This window comes from Pagrus pagrus (genome assembly GCF_965226575.1).
Source record: "Pagrus pagrus genome assembly, chromosome: 10".
In the NCBI taxonomy this organism is placed as follows: Eukaryota; Metazoa; Chordata; class Actinopteri; order Spariformes; family Sparidae; genus Pagrus; species Pagrus pagrus.
Genome location: NC_140194.1, coordinates 12,660,414 through 12,681,142, shown reverse-complemented (window position 1 = coordinate 12,681,142; position 20,729 = coordinate 12,660,414). Strand labels below are relative to the sequence as shown.

The following is a 20,729-nucleotide window of genomic DNA, read 5'->3' as shown; positions in this document are numbered from 1 at the left end:
ATTGATTTTTTAAATAAGGATGATGTACAAAGACTGGCTGTTCATGTGTGAAACATTTAAATTAGCTGAACATAATACAAATATACAAACACTGACTTAAATATATCACTTCTAATCTCATCAGTTGGTGAGTACAGATTTTGTAGAAGTTAATAACAAAATAAAAAACAGAGCAATTAAAATAATACATCAATTTTCAATGCAAGAATTACAGTTAACATACTGTAAAATGAATGCACAAATGATCTTTAATAGATGTGTCCATCTACATTGATTAATAACAAATAATAATATAATCTGTTTCTACTTGAGTGGCTTGTTCAGTCTCCCTTTTCCACTCCTGATTGTAACATCCTGCTGTATTTGAATTTCCAGAGAATCCAAGGTCTTCTGAAAGCACTTCATCAATAGAATTCCAGTCTTTCACCTGATCCCGAGCCTTGTTTGAACAACTAACTAATCAGAACAGTGAATGGTCTGCTTACGTACACTTCCTGCGGCAGGATCACATCCCTTTAATTAGCTCCAATTCTTTCATTGCTGAACAAACAGCAGCATATGCCACTCGGTGACAGGCGTCAATGTGCACAAGGACAGGACAGGATAGAGCTGGGTCCATAAACACCTGCCGCATTCAAAATAGTAACGCAACATGTAAAAAAAAAAAAATGATGGAGATTAAGAAAAGGTCACTGAAAGTATTGTGCATTCAATCAGGAAATATTTATCAGTGTTTTGATGATAAATGATGTTAAGTTATCAGTTAGGAGAGGTTTTTTTATATGATGCACAAGGTTTTTTAATCAAAAACATTTTGTCTCCCAATACCACATGATTCCTATAATACAGCCTATTAAAAAGATACTAAAAATAGTAAAGGCAACCATTTTACACAGCAGTTCAGAAAAACAAATACATGTAATTTGTTTATTACATTTCATGACTGTCACCACAGAGTTTTGCTGACAGTCTCTTAGTAACAAAAGGGAGCTATTGAGGACCTTAATTTATTTATAAGAGCCAACGTCAAACACACACAATACCATTTTTAGTTGAGCAGCCTTCATCACACTCTATAGACAAAGAAAACAAATTGTTCTTTTTTAATTATTAATGTATGGAACATTTAAATAGAGCACAATTAAAATTAAATCCATTTTTTTTTTTATTTCATTATCTTTATTTAGGAACAAACTGCCCTGCCACAGCAGATCTGCACCCTCTACTGAGACGTTCAAAGCACAACTCAAGACTCACATCTTTTCTTTGGCTTTGGATCAAACTAAATGGGCTCTTATAATGGTTGTTTCACTATTTTTTACATTGCACAGGGATTGTATCTTGAACTCGACATATGCATGATCTTTTATTGTCTGCTCTGTTGACCTTATTTCAACCTTTGTTTGTAAAGCCCTTTGGTCGACTCATGTTTTTAATGTGCTATAAAAAAATACATTTGACTTGACTTACTTCTCGTTGCCATAAAATATTTCTGTGTCTGCATAAATGAGATAATTTGAGAAAAAGTAAAGCATCCTTGCTGTCTAGTTTATCATTACTACATCGTAACAGATAAGGTGGTTGAAGAAGCAGAACACGCAGTTAAGGCAAACATCAACGTCATCACTTCACTTTTTGCGAGCAGGAAACGTCAGTGTCTTTGATATTCAGGGATCACGGAGGGGAAAGTTTCATTGTGATTCTGTTGACAAGAGATAGAAAGCCAGGGAACTCAGGAAATGAGCTGAAGGGGGCTTTGATTGCGTCCAATAGCATCGTGTGTCTTTATTAACACGCCTTGACCAGGTGGTTGTGAATAGGCCGGGCCTTGGAATCAAAGGAGAGGGAACGTGACACTGCACACGCATTTTTTCATCCCATTCATTATCCCCCGCTCACCCAGCAACAAGTACTACACCAGTGTCAAAGCCAGTTTACATGCTCGAGAGGGTATAATGTAGATCAACCAGCCTTTTTAGGACTTCACATTTTCTATAAATGTGTTGCTCAGGGCAAGAAAAACATGTTACATCCTCTTTATGTTGAACGTCAGACATTCTCAGTCCCCTAATCCAAAAAAAGGCCTTTTAATCCCACTTCATCACAGGTTTAAGCCCATTTGTTTATTATCCTCAAAATCCCCTGATTGACCTTTGCAGATATGTCAAAATATAAATAAACTTAATGGGTGTGAAAAGCAGTTTTATATTTTTCCAGGGTTATGTAAGGCCGGATGTGAATTTTCACACAATTGTGAGACAAAAATAGAACCGATGTTTTGCCTTACGTTGAAACGTGGTCATTTAAAAGAACAGAAAGTTGTGTGGGCAGAGGTAAACAGAAAAAGAAGTAGCTGACACTAGGCATCAGCATCAGACAGGCCTGACATGCCTCAGCGCCACTGATGTGTAGAAAGCACTGGCCACACGGGGAGCGGCCTACTGTGATGTGTGCATGGAGTCAGATCATATCAAGCTGCTGTGAAGACTGGCAGACCGACAATGAAGTTTGGCAGGGCAGCAACAAACATCTGGGCTTCAGCCTGATCTCTGTGACATGACACGCCCGGGAGTGAGGCCTCAAGACAAGAGCACCCAGCAAAGTGCAAGTCACTGGCCACAAGCAATCTTGAAAGGCCAAGCATGATTAAGTCCACATCATTCGAGCCATTTACAACACAAAGACAACATGACTCGCAGATCAAGGCACCGGCCAACTATGTGCATCAAGCTCGTGTCTAGAGACAGCAAGATTAAAAAGACAGGTTTTTTTCCCCCATAGGGTGTTTTCTGCCTTGCATAAGCTCGAACCATCTCGGGATTTCCATTAGAAAGAGTGTTCTACATATCAATCCAAGCTTTAATTAAAAAGCTGTTATATTCACAGAGCCTTCGTAAGCTTGCTGGAAATGCGCAGGTTGTCCTGCTCTTCTCCATGAGTGGGTGAAATGGTGCATTTGGAAACCAAATGAGTTCATTGTTGCCAGGCTCTAGCCTTTCATCTTATTTTATTGTTGTTACCGAGTGACTGTCACCCTCTGGTAAACACTTGATGCTGTCATCAGCATTAGTACCATTACTCATATGCTTGGAAAGGTGACTCAGTTCGCACTCAATGCAGGTGGTTCGTATGTAGAAAATGTATATTTTCCTCTTATAGAATGATCATGATCAAATGATAATATATATAGTGATAGATGTATTTAATGCTTAAAGCGTTACTATAAAAGCTTTGCCTATTTTTTTGTTAAAAATGGCTCCTGTGCCATTTTAGAGTGACGACTGATATTACAGATGAATTTGCTGCATATTCTTCTGTATGAATAGCAGACAGAAGAAATGTGCCTGCATGTGACAAAAACCTATTGTATTGTATTGTTAAGATGCAAAAGTTTGTTTTCAATTAGTGACTGACTTTCTGCACTATGTGTCGCTCTCTGCCTGCCATATTCAGATTATGAAAAATAATAAGTAAGAGTCCTAAATATTTAAACATTTACATATTTACCTCACAAAAAAATAAAAACAGCATAAAGAATGTAGAATTTTTATTTATTTATATATTTTTTCACTAGAAACTTTGCAGATCAAACCGAAACTTATGCATTCCAACTTTGGTCTGCGGGCCCCGCTTTGGTGAGCCCTGATGTAGATATTATCATATTGCAGTTACACTCCACATAATGAAACTGATAAGGATTTGTTTTTAATCTGGGGAATGGATGTAGAAACTTTACAACATCATATTGGAATGTACATTAGTGAGACTATTCTTGTCAAAAGTTATGGAAGTCCTCAGGCCTTGGTTTGGTTTAGGACACTGTCTGGTCCCGGTTTTGTTTATTAGGGGAAACATCTCAAATACCAAATATATCATATATTAATATTCTGTTATCATGGTGGATCACAGCCTCCGGAAATATTTCATGTGAAAACAGCTCCAAATTTCAAAGACAGGATGTAATGGTAGACACCGCATCCTGTATTAAAGGATTATTTGGAAGATATAACTTGATTGATGATTTTCGTCCTTGAGGGATTTTTTCTGCCAATTGCTTAAAGCTTTGCATCGAGCCAAGATGATAATGATGATAAAAGCTTCTCAGCACAAGTTCTTCAAAGAAAGATCTTTTTTAATAAAAGACAAAGTCAGTTATTTATTACAAAAATAGCATTCACAGAACAATAAAAAATCAATAAACCATTACACAATTAAATCTTAGGGAATTTTGTTAAGTTTGGCTCAAAATATGAATGAGTCTTTGTCACACTGTCAGTCCCTCGTGATGGTGTGAAAACCTTGTTGAGTCTTCCCAGCCGTAATCCAAATAGTATGTATGACTTGAGGCAGAATCTTTGGAGAGGTAACAGAAGCCACTATAAAAAAGCAGCGGCGAGAGTCTGGATGAGTGCTGAACAGTGATCAGCTGGGCGCCTCAGACAGGAAACTGTTTCCTCACCACGTCTGCCAGTTGGGGATCAGTCTCTGACAACATGGACTGCAGGTGCTGAAACTGCACGAGAGGAAGAAGGGCGGAAGGGTGGAAACATAATGTTTATTTTCCACAGGAGCTGCTGGACTAGAGCAGCAGTCCATCACACATCCTCACCTGACACAAGCTCTAAAATAACTCCTGCAGACTTTAATAAAACGATGGCATCACTGTTTGCACACGTGAGGACTATGCTATTAATGAAGAAATGTGTTGACAAGAAAAAATCTTGTTCCCATAAATAGATGTGTCATTGAGTCTATAAAATTTTGAGAACTCATGTGACTTTCTAAATGTATTTTGACAGCAACCATTTATACCATACAAAGGACTTAATTGTAGCCCTACCATTTGCTGTCATTAATCCTTTTTCACCCAATCATTCAAACAGTAATAAGAACAAATTAAAATATATAATTTGTTATTAAATGAAAGATTTAAAATGTTCTGATTTTTACAACCAACTTGCCTTTCACAGTAAAAAGAAAACAGGATGATTATCTTCATGGACAGGTCCCCCTCAAATATTAAAATCTGGATATCTTTCATTCTAGTTACCCCACATACATACACATTGGATTGTACTTTTTTGAGAAAGCACTTACTGAAGTCTTAAAGTTGGGAACTAAACTGCTTGCAGCTGTGAGAGAAGTCTTCTCTGTAAGGTAGCCTTTCGTCACCAAATCTGCCACAGTGTCCTACAAAGAGTAAAAAGAAAACAGAATGAATAGACACTTCTTTTGCAATCTGATCCAGTAGGAAAATTGGGTTGGGAGGAAGCAAAAACGAAAGGAACAAAGCGCTCCTTTGGTTTTACCTTGGGAATCTGAATGCAGATATCAGCTAGAAACTCAGCTGTGATCTCTGTTAGAGTCTGGAGCTGTTCGTCACTTGTGTCTTCTTTGCTGGCACTGTCATGTTTGCCCTCACTGTGGTACTGAAGCACCCGCAAAATGGTCCCAATAAGAGGAAGACCTAGAGGCAAAAGATTGTTCCCAATCCTATTCATGTGGGTCAGCTTAAAAAATCCTAATATATCATAAATGACTATTTCTAATACCAGAGACCATATGGCTAACGCTAAATCAACATTCAGTGTACGACATGCAATAAAAAGGCTGATTTCAGAGCTGGTCTCATTCAGTGACCACAGCTGAATCTGTGGTAAAATGTGCAAACCGAAGAACCACAGGGTTGATACAAAAACTCACTTGTGTCCCTTTTGCTGCACCACTGGTCCTGGCATCTATAAAGAGCGTGCAGCACAGCAAACGCCTGAACCAAAATGCTCTTCTGCTCTTGCAGGACAACTGGAAGATCATTTGGCTGGCACAGGTCCTCACACACAACGTCACAGACAAAGTCCCATACTGCTTTGCCGGGTCCATCAGGGGCAGCTAGAGGAAACAATCAAACAATGCCACTTGAGTCTTGTGTCACCAACTATTGTAAACACATTTATCTTCTGTAATGATGTTACAAGGGCTGAACTTAATACTTTGCTGCACTTACCAAAACTCTGAATCCCCTCATCTATGGTGGTGAGGAGTTGGAGGGCGTGAAGGTAAACCTCTAAGCCATTCGGACTCTCGGTTCTGTAAAAGCAATTTAACACTGTTGAATACTGAATGTCAACTAAATTATCAGCACCGTGTATTTAGGTTGAACTCTGCTGTGTCAGCCTGACAGTAAAAAAAAAAAAGAGAGAGCTGCTTCGTAAGACGTCAAAAATATCAACAATGTACCAGTGCATTGCATCAACTAAATAGAGACGTATGAAAGTAAAAAAGAGAGAAAATTTATCAGAGAATTTTTTTTAATGTTAAAATTGGCCTTATATTCACACATTACCAGCAGTTTGTCATCAGGAAACTGATTGATTTGTACATTTTTAATCTCAAAGTCAAGATGCCTCCTATTCCTATTAAAAGTAAAAATAATTATGCAAACTACAGAGCTTCAAACGCTAAAACATTCTCTAGAATTTCAGTTTCTGATTCCCACCTAAGCTGCTTGGCGGCCTCAAGAAGACATGAGGCCACATCCAGATGGCTTTCACCATCACCCCCCTCCTCTTCACTTGGCTGAGCTGTGATCCAACTCTTCATCAGCTCTTCGTCAAGGTCGAACAGTTTGTCGACCAGCTCCCCAACCTTCTCGATCAGGTCCGCTGCAAAAAACACAGGGTTATAGTCAAAAGAACCATTTTAGAAAGCAAGGGTTACAAACAGTTGAAGGTGTGTATCTTTGAGGTCTAACAAACGTGTCGGATTCAAGTACTTTAAATTCTGCATTGTTTACTTGCTAGCAGTTTCTTCCCTGTTTTTGTTGACGCATTGCAGCAAATCTTGGTGTGTTACCGCCGCCTATTAATCAATGGAATAGTGTAAATCTATTGGCAGGGCTGTGTATCATGTCTCCCGTGTGTGCACATGCATGCGAGTCCTTGATCACACCATACGCAAAACACTGAACCGATCATAGTCAACACTACTGGAGGTCAGAAACTCCACAGGGAACCTTTAGCAGCTTACAGGGACTTAAAGGTAATATCATTTGGCATGTCAAAGAGATATTTATTTTTAAACACGATTGACACTTCATCATCTTATTATAGGGGAAGGAATGAGTAACAACAACAGTACTGTTGGTAGAGCTGCACATGATGAAACAGAGGTTGGAGCGCACAGACGTCTGCTGTTGTATTCGCTGAAGCCATAAGGAACAGACATCTTTCTGAGAGACGCAAGTCAGCAGCAATCTGCAAAATCGTCAGAAAAGATTAATAATTCTGTCTCTGTGTCTTTGTCTCATATGTCTACAGAAAATACAAATGTCACCTGCTTGTTTCCAGCAGGGTCGGAGGATCTGTGTCTCCAAGAAGAAGCAACAGCACAGCTCTGTGGACGCATAAGGAGTTGCATTATTTACACTGAATCACAATAATGTGACAAAGACAATTTAAGGATTATTCATGATGACTTCTACCCACCCCAAGTCATCATTTTGGCTGAGAGTCAGACAAGTGTCAGGAAAACAAGCAATGTTTCCCAGGATTCCCACACAAATTTCCTAGAGAGGCAAAAGAAAAATCTATAAAATTCTCACGGCCTAAAAATTTGGCATCAAAACTTCAGTACATTACATAGGATAACATTTTGACACAGAGAGCTTAAACTGTAGAGGATTTCACTCACTGTGAGACGTGGACAACGAGATTTGGCTATAACCCCTAGAAGGATATCTGTAGCTTTGAATTCCTGCAGAAAACCAGCCACATCCTGCACGCAGTTGGGAATAATCAGTCATTAGTAAATATGCCAAGCTTTATATGATTCACTTTGAACTGCAATGCACACAGCTGCCAGTTTTCAATTCATTCTCCTTATGGAGGACATAGTTTGTGGTGCAGTTGAACTGTATATACATTATGATAACAGATATTTCTATTATTTTGTTCACCCCATTTAGAGGATAGGCACAATTCCAGGAACACATTGTAATACAGTTCAACAGCGCCATAAACTACTCCCTCTAAAATGATCATAAAGTTGAAACACTTTTCTAAAACAGGAGATTTACTGCAGGACAGCTGACTGTTCTAGCATTAGTTTTAGCTAGGTGTACCTAACAAACTGCCAATGTTGTGTGTGGTTTAAGTCATCAGTAATGCTATACGTATGGCAGACACAAACACAGTAGCAGCATACATCATAATTAATGGTTAAATATCCGGAATTCTCAGAATGTAGAGCTAGTTTCATTTCCATATACCTGATGTATATTTTGCAAAAGGTTTACCAAAAACTAAACTGCAAAATAGATAATTATCTACAGAATTAATAACAAAATGACATGTTTTGATCCATTTCATTTTTTCTTTTAATTGTGTAGTAGTTACCTTTACTAATACAACTACTCTGTGGAAACAAGTGTTCATTAAATGTTCCATTAAGTAAATAAGAATGTGAAGACTTTAAGACAGATAAAGACCTTTACCTTATCCATCGCCATATCCCAGACTCTACACAGATCTTCCTCATCATCATCAGGGAGCTGCATCTGACCCTCAGAGTCCACTTCTGAATGCTCTGTGACCATCTGCAAGACCATTTCATAAACATTAAGACATGTTCGGTGTTGAGAGCGACAGCACAGAGGAACAATGTGCTGAACAGTTAAGCTGCTCCCATCAACAGTAACTGGAAGTATTTTTATTCCAGCTGCCTGGATTGGTGGTGGAAAAGGCCATCAATAAATAGGTCAAGAAAATAAATGAAACTCATACTGTGTGTCACCGACTGATGTCACACTCCATCAACTTTTCCAAACAAGTCACTTGGCTATTTTCAACCGAATCAGTTAAGTACTACACGATATTTCGCTTTCATTTTCAAGTGCATGGTGAAATTATCATGCCTCAAATTTGTTGACATTAACAATAACAGCCAGCCTACATGGATGAGACGAGTCAGGGTGCTGAAAAGCCAGTGTTTGCTGTAAACAGTGTCTCCAATGGCGTCCAAATCTCCGTCCTCCTCTCCGTCGGCTGTGTCTGGAGGTGGTGATGGGTTACGGTCCATGACAGGAGAGTGTATTGCAGTTGGAGATGAGGATCCCTCAGCCTCCACATCGTCAGCACCATCACTTCTACCGTCTAGTGGGTGAAGTAACAGAGTACATGATGTAAAGAAAACAGTGCCATAGATTAGAGTAGGGTGATATGACTATACCATGGAGAGCCAGAGATTTATCAACAAGTACATTTTGTTATTTTGTTTTTACTATTGTATAACTTCAGGAAGTGTAACACCATCAATAAACAGGACTATTCTATGGAAGTATTGTTGGATGTAACGCACTACATGTTTAATGCAAACTTTGCCTAGCTTAACTGAGTCGATTCAACGTTTACGTTAACAGTTGGGGCTAGCAGATGCAAGTTCGCCATAAAGACGGATTACTATCTAGCTATCACGCTCATAAACAGTACTTCTGGCATGTTAACTCACCCATAGTGACCGCTCTCTATTCAAACTAACTCTAGCTGGTAGATATGAAACACATTATCATCGTGTGTAGTCAGTCTTCACAGTTTCCAGCAACCGGTCTCCAGGCGACATTTCAAGTAGCCTCCATTTAGTACAGGGAAGCTGACTGCGCATGCGCAGGCTTCTTCTTGTGGTCGACCACGTCAAGTTAAAATTAATGGCGCCACCTGCAGTGCGCCGCGGAAACGACAGGCTGTGAAGGGGATTGCGCGTCCAATCTGGGCTGCATTACATTTAAGTTTTAACGATTTATCGAGAAAAGGGTCAATGTCAGCCGGCTGTAAAGTAACAAAACAAGGTTTTTTTATTACAGATTGGATTTACAGTATAAGGGTAGTGGATGGAAAGTCGTCGCTACATCTCAATGAAAAAATAAACTCAAGTGTCATAATGTCCAAACCAGGAGCTGTCAGCTTTTATTCGTGAAGATAATATTGCCTGTAAGACAGGTAAGACTAATGCTGCTGAGTGTTTCCCCTTTTCAATGTTTAAGCAGCCTGAATAATTCAATTCACGTTCATTTTATTGGTGTTCATGTTTGTGACTTGTGTTATGATATGTTCATGAAACACCGGGACTGGACACATAGGTCTTCAAATATTTGCTTCCAGTAACGTTAGCTATCATGTTAGCCGCCACCAACAGCAGTGAGCTATTCTGGGTAGCCATCTTGCTAGGAAAAAGCTAATTCAACCTGTTGGCTGCTAATGGTACCACGGTTTGTTAATAAGTTAGCCACAAGCTAACAGAAATGTTTGGCCAATTTTAAACATTTTCAATTTTATACAGTAATCTTCAGTCTTGTACATTAATTTAGTTAAATATTTGACATTCTTCGGTTGTCACAGCTTCAATCTTCAATAGCCCTGTGTCAAAGCCCCAAATAGAGTGCTTTTTTCAAGTCTTGTTTTCACTTGTTTCTCAAATTTAAAAAAAAGCTAAGTAAATATTATTTGTCGGCACTTTCACTGATTAAAAATAATATTAACATTCCAATAGCATTTCTTCCCAATGTAAGCCATAGTCTTATATGGCCATGTAATAATTACAAGTACTGATATGAATGAATCGTTAGATTATTAAACAGAAAACAAATCTACAACAATTATGATAATGAACTAATTGTACAGGAATTTTACCAAAAATGTCATAAATGCACTACTAGCAGCTTCTCAAACTGAATGTTAACTGGTTTCCTTAACTAGTTAGTCTTCTGTGACAGTGAACTGAATCTCTTCAGATTGGAACAGCTGGTTGTTCAAAACAAGACATTTGAAGATGCGACCATCAGCTCTATCATGCTACATTTAAAGGTGCACTATGTGGTTTCAGAGAAGGAATTCAAACCACAATTTTGTCATTTACAATATTAATGAAGTTATAATACAAACTCAGATATTTAAAAAAAAATCCATAACTGAATAAACCGGCTGTCCTCAGGGGAAAATAACAGAACACTGTTTGAAGCTAGAAAGGTGGCAGGGTCTGCCAAATATAAACAAGTAAAACAGTATGAAATCATGTTTTCCTTTAAGGTTAGTTTGTTTTTTCAGTTTATAAAGTCATGAAAACTTTTGTTTATTTACTTTGTTTAGACATAAAAAAAATCAGCCAATGAAGATCTTTCTCTTCTGATTAAAATATCTTCCCCAAAACTACATAGTGCACCCTTAAAGTAGACTAAATACATTTATTGAAGAAAATAATAGTCAGTTGCAGTCCCAGTAATTACTTTAGCTGTAGCAACAGGTGCATGTGACAGCACAACAAACAGTGGTTAGGGTTAGTTTTTTCAACAAAGCTTTCATGCAAAGCACACCAACTTAATACTTTGTTTGGTTTCTCTTTGTTGTAACAACGTGTCACACATGTAGTGTTATCTTTGCATAAGGTCATTTAAAAACATACAACGTGTTTCTTTTGTAGGCCTATCAACTTTTTTACTTGTCCTTTTAATAATAATTATCCATCTCCTCCTCCTCTCCCTATTCCTACTGCTACCGCTAATATAATTATAACAATAATAATAATAATAACAGTAATGATAGAATAAGCTTTTTGGATTGTAATGGAGAATCTTATCAGAAATGCTGCAACACCTTGACCACTTTCCTTCCAGTTCTATCTTAAAAGCTTCTATTGTATCCTGACACACTACTGTGGTTAAGGTGTCATTTCAGTCTGTGTTATGAGAAATGAAGACAAGAAAGTTAAACAGTAATATGCCAACATGGATTACAAATATTTAATTGTCCCACCTCTAATCAAAACTTACTTCTGGTTATTTGGCAAGTGTATCATCCTCCCTGTACCAACACAATATGTGCTGTCAGGCTGAAATAACAATACACCTCTCCCATCATGCAGCTGTCGCGCTGTGGGATTGGCCCTGTTTGCACTTGGAGGGGTTTTCAGTGAGCAGCAATTTGCAAACATGAAAACGTTTGTTTTCCAATGTGGAATGTGCTTGATCAGATTTTAAAGGTCAACCTGTTAGCTTAAATAATTAACCTCCTTAACTGTACTCTGTAAAAGCATCTGTCACAAGATAAGTCTGTCCTCATCACCTTGAGAGTTGGAAAGTTCACAGCTTGGTATGATGCCAAGTCTCATATGTATTAACTTGACACTGCAGGTAGAGGATGACTGCAATCAAGGATGTAATACAGTCGGTTAAAGTGCACATCCTGGGCTACTCAAGATACAGATGCAATTTAGATAATGCAGTCTACTCTCTTACCACAAATATTAACTTTAAGTTGTATGATTGTACAATAGTATTTTAAAAATGGGTTTCACTTTTTTTTGAGTGTCCTGATTGTAGCATTATACTTTCTTTTGAAAAATAAAATTGTGCTTAGATTATGTATATATGTATACAGTATATCGGCCGACATAGACACTTCTTTGGAGAGCATTCATCAATGCAGGAATTGAAAGAATTACCTTTCATTTCAAAATATGCCTTTTTTCCTGTCTTTTGCTGGCATTTCTGTTTTCCTTTGCAAATAGTGTATTAACTGTCAGCTGAAGTGTGTATTGCATCACCCAGCTGCTCATTTGTGTACATGTACACATAATATGCATGAAATAAGAACAAAACGGGCCCCTCTCATAAAAAACTGTCACGGTCATGTCTCCTCTTATTGTGTTTTAAGGGGTTTTTTGGTGTCTTTTATGATTCCCTCCTGTGTTCCTGTTCTTGTCCCCAGCCTGCTTCTCCTTCTACACCTGCCCTGCATCAGCCTCATTAGCCCTGCACTGTTCCCAGTGTTCATCCCATTCATGTTCATGTTCTCCTGTTTCTTTTCCTCATTCCCCTCAACTGTGCTTGTCTGCCAATCTTTCCACCGACGCCTCATCCCCTTGTCAATTTATTTAAGTCAAGTTGTCTGATATTTTTTTGTCGAGTCTTCTGTTTACCTCTTCCTGATGTTAATATAATATAAAAGATCTGCAGTTGATCTGCCTGCCTGCTGTCTACTGCATCTCGATCCACCTTATATGCGCTCAGTGTGACCAAAACATTACTCCATAGCACTGCTACCAGTCAAGATTTCACAGGTTACCTTTAGTGTATTTCAGTTTTTCTTTTACTGGGTAATCTACAAAAAGGTAAAGTAATATCTGTAATATTTTGGAGAAATGTGGCTAAATGATGATATTGTTAATATTAAATGTTTTTTATGGTTTATATTTGTAACACATCAGCCCCTTTTACTGCTGCATTACAGAATCTGCCAGGTCATATTGGCATCACACCAGCTTAGTAGTCTGGGTGGTAGAAAGAAAAAAAATAAATCAGTGTAGTTACAGGTGACCTGCAGAAGTATTTAGACTAATGCGTTCTTCAAATTGAACTCATGAAGTAACATTTTTGGTTTCATTCAATATTGCAAATCATAGTCCTGCTGAATCAAAAAAAATATTTAAGGGATTGCTTTAGATGCCCCAAGGAAACCGAAACTTGAGCCACTAATACATTTTTATCAGCTCAGGATATGTAGCATGTAATGATATTGTCAAAGCCTACGATGAATGTGATTTGGAATAGAAAGTAATTTAATTTAATTCTTTAAATGCTCTGAAAAGAATAAGATCCTTCATGGAAACACTGAATCCTGGTAACAGCTAACATTGTTTGATAGTTTAATGATCCACTTGCCTATCAAATGTAAGCAGATGGCAAATAGTGTGACGCAGGCTTTGTTTGAATCATTGTTTTAGCATGTTCAGTCAAGGTGTTGTCCTTGTAGGTTGACGCCTCCATTAAGGCCATACTTGATGTGGTGATATCTCTACTTTCCTTTCATTTTTACTGTGAGCCAGTGCCTCAATGAATTTATTAGTGCTCATCAAAATTTAAATATTATCATGAATTTATCTAATTTTGTATTACTATTTTACATAATTATTAGTTGACATAGTTATGATTTTCATTCAAATCTATGCTTCAAAGTTTGTTGAAATAAAATATAATTTTGTGTTTTTGACACTGAGGCTGTTCATACATCTGATCTACAACTGCTTATCCAAGCTGACTTCGGGTGTGATGGTGTTTGACAGTAATCCAATAATAAAATATGTTTTTAAGAACGTCTTAGCCTTGATATCTTGATATAAGAATTATGATTGAACAGGAAATAATAAAATATGTTTTTATTATTTCCTGTTCAATCATAATTCTTATATCAAGATATCAAGGCTAAGACGTTCTTGTCACTAAATTAGATTGTGTAATTGTACAGAAATCTGTCATAGCATGGCTTCTTCAAGACTTCTAAAGAATAAGTTTAGAACTGAGGAGTGCATTGTCATCAAACCTTTTTTTATAGCTGCCTATTCCTTGAGGAAGTGCAAACACATTTGTTCATATTTGTAAGAGATAAGGAAGATGTGGGGATAATTGTATTGTACTTGTGAAGGGCGTCAGACATCCATTCAGCACATGTTTGCCATGGTCTGGCAATAAATCCAGAGGGAGGGAGCAAAGAAATGTACCACCTTAATATAAAAGCCTGTCAGGTTCAGCCTGACTATTACCTGCTTTGGCACAATTAAGCCCACGGTGGCAACGATGAGGTGGAGTTGTGTGTGGCTGTGTTTCCTTGCTTTGTCTGTTGGCAGTGTTACCGATGTCCAAGCCAGACTGGGTAAGACTTATATAGTTTTGGATTATTGGATGTATTATTCTACTTTATGAATACCAACAAATTGATAATGAATAGCACTGTCTCCAATGTCAATAATTTAGAGCATTCGTAACACAAACTGTTTTCTGCACTCTAAAATCTTCTGTAGTTCGCAACCATGTCAGCAGCATCTGCAGCACATGGGGCAGAGAGCACTTCAAGACGTTTGATGGAGATGTGTATCAGTTCCCTGGTACATGTGAATACAACCTGGCCTCCGACTGCCACGAGTCTTTCCAGGAGTTCTCAGTGCACATGAAGAGGAAAGAGCATGATGGAAACCCCACAGTCAGTTATGTGGTGGTCACCATCAACGACCTTTCATTCCACCTCGGCAAGAGCCTGGTCACTGTGAACGGCCTCCCGTGAGTAAAAAGCTGTGTTTTCTCCGAAAGCAACTATACTTCTTTTTTCTGTGATAATTTTGCACTAAAATATATAAAACCTTCTCTTTTTCCATAGTGTCAAATTGCCATACTACAATGCAGGGGTACAAGTGGAAAAAAATGCGGTTTACTTCAAGCTCCAATCTAAAGTCGGTCTCGTTGTCATGTGGAATGGTGATGACGCAGTCATGGTAAAAAAGACTTGCAAATGTTTTTACTTTAAATATGTTTGTTACCTCCTGTGATGAACTGCTGACTTGTCCAGGGTGTACCCTGCCGCTGGCCCTTTGTTGGGCTGGGATCGGCTCCAGCCACCCCGTGACCCTGTGAAAGATAAGCGGTTACAGACAATGGATGGATGGATGGATGGATGGATGGATGTTTGTTACCTTCTGTCTGCTAAAAAAGATTGTTGTGTGATACACCAGGCAGAAATACATCAACACAGCTCTACTCAGAGTCTCCTGTATGAGGCACATACATGACCATAAAGAGTACATTATAATACATAGACTATTTTGTCAAGACTCCTTTATGATGATTCTTTTTAGTATCTAAGAAGGAACACATTTATCTTTTATTGACGTGGAACAGATCGACTCACCAGAGATACAGTCATGTTTATATGTTTTTCTTGATGGTATTTAAATGAATTCCTCAGGCAGAGGTGGGAATTATGGAGTCATCAAGTCATCTCCATGCCATGTATTTGTTCTGTTCATGCACTAACCAGCTGAGTCCAATCAGCACAGCTCTTCAGTCAGGAAGGTGAGCTAATTAGTGAATGCACCTGGTTCAGTGACTGAGCAGAACAAATACATGGCATGGAGATGACTTGATGACTCCACAATTCCCACCTCAGGTTTTTGTACATTAGCTCAAACTATGATAGTATCAAATCACAATATGTATTCCATTCATGTCATTTCATAAGGCACTTTACTGTTTTTTTTTTTTGTTTGAATTAAAATTTTGAATTGCACAATATGTTATTTAAATGAGAAACTTGTAATAACCTCTCGCTGTGTTGTAGGTGGAACTGGATCGTGACTATGCCAATCGTACTTGTGGACTTTGTGGAGATTTCAATGGTGTTTCTGTCTACGATGAGTTCATCCATAATGGTATTTATGGTTATTGATTTTTGTATTAATACATCATCCACTGTATCTTTAACCTTTGACACTATAATTACAATAATACGCAGATCGCAAAATCAGCTCCATTGAGTTTGGCAACAAACAGAAAGTCCATCGTCCAAATGATGAATGTGAGGACCCCTATGAAGAGGAAGAGGAATCAGCTGAGGCTTTGCTGGATTCATGCAAGGAGTTTGTGAGTTTTTTATCCCCCTAGTATTAGCAATAGTGATATTTTGCTATATAAACACTTGCAACAGAGTAACTTTGTCTTTATTATGTGTCTCTTTTTCCCTTTCAGCAAACCACCTGCAACCAGATCCTGCGTTCAGAGCCCTGGAGCTCATGCACCAATCAGATTAACCCTGAACCTTACATCCAGGCCTGTGTGCAGGACATGTGTGGCTGCACCAACAGTACAAGTGACTTCTGTCTTTGTAGCACGCTGTCTGAGTTCTCTCGACAGTGTTCCCATGCAGGAGGGCAACCTCCCAACTGGAGGACACCTCAGTTCTGTGGTAAGGTTTTGTGTTCTGTGATCATATCTTTACATTTATTAAGTTAAGAAGTGGAGATAAAACAAAAAAGCTCAGTGAAAAGCAAGTCATTTTAATTGTTAATCACATAAAAGGCTCTGTGTACCTTTTCTCAACATCATAAACTCTAGGATGAGAGGATTAATTATTTTCTGTTTGAAAAACACATGGGAAAAAGACTTACAGAAATGACAGAAATTTCTACTTTTTCTATGTGGCTTCACTGTGTCAAAGCAAAGGTCTGCATATTATTTTCCAGGTCCTCGCTCTCATGGAGAGCTAAAAAATTAGTTCTGTATTGATTTGATTTGTAACAAAAAAATATATATAATAAGTAATTTCTAATAAGTACACAATAAAATCTACCTTGTTACACTTAAGGAAAAAATCTAATGAGTTACTTCCAACCTTGATATACTTGAATAATTCAATTACATTTACACCTACCTTTGTTTATTTCAACTGTACCATATCTTCACAGCTAAACAGTGCCCATTCAACATGGTTCATGAAGAAAGTGGTTCACCTTGCGTGGATTCATGCACACATCAAGATACAAGTTCACTGTGTGAAGACCACAAAATGGACGGCTGCTTTTGTCCACCTGGTTAGTGCTGTTCATATGTTCATACAAAAATTATGTCAAATATATAATAATATTAATTCTTTAATGCCCTTAAAGATTATATTGGACTTCATCGTCCTTGTCTGTGAGTGTTCATGACTCTTGTGTCTACTTCAGGAACTGTGTTTGATGATATTTCCATGAGAGGGTGTATCACTCAATCTGAGTGTCAGTGCAAACACAACAAAATCTATAATTCCAGTGAGGTTTACCGGCAGGGCAGTGAGGAATGGTGTGTCAAATATTTGATAAAGACAACATAATTTTTCGTACATGATCATTTCTTAATCTCTTTTTTGTTAACTTTAATAATCTGTTGTTTCAGTACATGCTTTGAGGGTCGATGGGCTTGTAAGAGCCTTCCAACACCTGCTACATGTGCAGTTGAAGAGGGTTCACATGTAACTACCTTTGATGGGAAAACCTACACCTTCCATGGAGACTGTTACTACACCCTAGCTAAAGTGGAGAGCAAGGTGAATGATTCATAGTTTTGTACAATCAAATGGCAGAAAATAAATAATCAGCTGATTTTATTTTATTTTTTATTTTTTTTATTTAATTGCACTCACGCTTTGTTTTGTTTTTTTCAGGATGATGCAAGTCCAAAGTTTACCCTCCTGGCTCAGTTGGCACCATGTGCAAATCAGAAGTTTGACACTTGTCTTAAGACTCTTAAAATCGTGCTGAACAATGACAGAAATAATGTGAGTTAAAGCTGGAGAAGAAGACTGTGGTCATCAATCAATCAATCACACTGATGCCTGCAACACTAATGATCAATTCTGTTTTATTCAGGTTTTAATGTTCACTTCTGATGGCACAGTGAAGCAAAATATGCAGACCATCACTTTGCCATACCAGTCAGGTGGGTCAAACAATAAGAAACTCTGAACGAAACATTCATTAATGCTATGACTAGGGCTTGTGATTAATCTAACTTTTTTTTTATTTTTTATTACCTGATTCCTATAACATCGATTCAAATAATAGTTTTAAACTTCTCATTTATATTTCAATATTTTATTCAATCATCTTCAATCATCAACAAACAAATATGACAAAGTATGCACTGCAGGGCATTATTCCCCAACAAAAAATAGCACAGTTTTAACTGGTAATCTGTGTAGTCCTAATATGTATTACGTTTGGGTGGGGACAAAAAGTAACTGCTAGTAGTAGTAACTAGTAACAGGCATGTTTAACCTACTGTGGCAGACATGAGATCGTAAGCAGAGTAGAACGGGGAATGAGGGAACACAACGGACATTTGGCGTAAAATTTCCCTTTCACTTCAGTTCGGTCTTGTCCACTAGTTTAAAACACAGCAATGATCTGCCTCATCCTGGTTGATTACTGTTATTTTTAATCCGTCGATGTGTACCAAAATCACTAGTAGGATCAGAATGCCAGTAGCACAACAACATAGCAGCTTTGTCTTTCGGCAAACTGATCAGCACGTCACACACACAGACCATGGAGTGACTCCCACACCAACCTGCGCTGTTTTGCCGCAACGCCGGATCCAATGTGAATCAAGCCGCCCCAGGATGCTTCCGCTTCAATAACTCAAGGATGGCAGTAGTACTGCTTATATCCGACGGATCAACGCACGTTACGTTATTCGTTGTTTTTACGTAATCGATTACATCGACGCGTTGCACCAGCCTTAGCTGTGACACGAGCAACTGATTTGACTGTTACTGTATTTCTCTTTATTCACAGCTGACATCAACGTATTCCACGCTTCATCCTTTCACATCTTGCTCCAGACCAGTTTTGGATTGCAAATTCAGATCCAACATGTACCTATAATGCAAGTCTATGTCAGTCTGGAACAAAGCTACAGAGCAAAGACGCGTGGTAAGCTTGTACATTTGTCGCATAAATTAATCAAATTCCTAACCCGATTAGTTATCATGTCCATTTTGTAAATTTATTTCACAGTTTTTACACCTTACATTTTCCTTTATTTCCATTTGTTTATTTTCTGTGTTTAAGACCTGACTTCTAATCAAATTATAAAATAAAAAATATAAATAAAATAATGTAATTATAAAATATTTGGTTTCTTAAGGTTTATGTGGAAACTACAACATGGTCCTGTCTGATGACATGAAGACTCCTCAGGGAATTGTGGAGGGAACAGCAGCAACTTTTTGTAACTCCTGGAAAGCTAACCTCATGTGCGGAAACAGACAGGAAAGACTTGATGACCCCTGTTCCCTCAGTGTGGAAAATGGTAAAACACACTGGTTGATTATTCTACTGTTTATCTACTTTTATTTGCTTTATTTACATGCTTATCTTCAAGTAGATAGTGCAACACATTAAAACACATTAGAAATTAAAAATGATTGATTATCCACTTATAGAGAATTACGCCAAACACTGGTGTGCCTTGCTGCTAAGTCCAGACAGCTCCTTTGCACAGTGCCATTCAGCGGTGGATCCTGAGATGCACTACAAGGTACAGCACAAAACCTCTGTTTGTCTATCATTTAATTACATTTTGATGGAATATGTAATTTTCTGAAAGTGTTTGCTGTCTTATGCAGCGATGCATTTATGCTAGCTGTAACTGTGAGAAGAGTGAGGCCTGCCTGTGTGCCGTCTTCTCTTCCTACGCACGAGCTTGTGCATCAAAGGGAGTTTTCCTTGGCAGACTGGAGAGAGAATGTGTGCGGTAAAGGATTTTTTTCATTATGTTGTGGTAAAGCTGAGTAATGATTTCTCATTAGTTAGTCATAAAACTATTAAGTAACCATTGTCACATTGTGCACAAAACAGATAAATACACAAAGAGCTGCCAGCATCTCAGACCTTCTCATACAAGCATCAGAGATGCCAGTTGACTTGCAGATCACTGCGGCTCACAGCAGCAGAGCTGCACCTCTGAATTCTGCCTGTGGATGGCTGCTCCTGCTCAGAGGGCCTCTACCTAAACGAAAATGGCATCTGCGTTCCCATGCAAAATGTTCCTGCTACCATAATGAAGTCTACGTTAAGCAGGAAAGTCTGTCAGTATCAAAGATGAACACTGGTAAGTCAGTTGTCCAGCATGATGTAGTTCCTGCAATATATTAGATTTACTGAACAAATCAGTGTTGTTTTTAAGGTAACTTTGTGTCTCGTCTTAAATTTTGTAAATCTTTTTCTAGCGTGTGCACCAATGGAATGCTTCATTGCCGTTCTTGGAGAACCCGCTCATCAGTAAGTTTTGTTTTGTTTTCCTCACTACAAGCATTGGTTGATACAATGTCTGCATATTAAATCTGTTTTCTACTTCTGTTGTAGCATGCCGTTCT

General features: G+C 38.1%; 1 protein-coding gene and 1 pseudogene across 2 annotated transcripts in view; one reads left to right on the top strand and one right to left on the bottom strand.

The window, feature by feature from the left end:
- Positions 1-4,111: 4,111 nt before the first annotated feature.
- Positions 4,112-9,649, bottom strand: saal1 (serum amyloid A-like 1). The gene is made up of 13 exons (XM_084365452.1): positions 9,505-9,649; positions 8,950-9,149; positions 8,492-8,593; positions 7,690-7,773; positions 7,485-7,564; positions 7,333-7,392; positions 7,138-7,253; positions 6,497-6,662; positions 6,005-6,087; positions 5,704-5,889; positions 5,310-5,467; positions 5,098-5,190; positions 4,112-4,513 (listed from the first exon to the last, which is right to left on the bottom strand). The coding sequence occupies exons 1-13, from the start codon at positions 9,506-9,508 to the stop codon at positions 4,436-4,438; spliced, it is 1,410 nt and encodes a 469-aa protein (XP_084221578.1). The 5' UTR covers positions 9,509-9,649; the 3' UTR covers positions 4,112-4,435.
- Positions 9,650-14,197: 4,548 nt separating this feature from the next.
- Positions 14,198-20,729, top strand: part of LOC311263211 (mucin-5B-like) — a 19,929-nt pseudogene continuing 13,397 nt past the window's right edge. Inside the window, exons 1-17 of the transcript XR_014624902.1 lie at positions 14,198-14,696; positions 14,845-15,100; positions 15,198-15,312; positions 16,155-16,245; positions 16,329-16,456; positions 16,562-16,778; positions 17,278-17,403; positions 17,539-17,653; positions 17,747-17,897; positions 18,015-18,128; positions 18,220-18,289; positions 19,147-19,284; positions 19,499-19,663; positions 19,797-19,891; positions 19,980-20,107; positions 20,212-20,464; positions 20,583-20,634. The product of XR_014624902.1 is annotated as a mucin-5B-like (transcript). The remainder of the gene's footprint in view (positions 14,697-14,844; positions 15,101-15,197; positions 15,313-16,154; positions 16,246-16,328; positions 16,457-16,561; positions 16,779-17,277; positions 17,404-17,538; positions 17,654-17,746; positions 17,898-18,014; positions 18,129-18,219; positions 18,290-19,146; positions 19,285-19,498; positions 19,664-19,796; positions 19,892-19,979; positions 20,108-20,211; positions 20,465-20,582; positions 20,635-20,729) is intronic.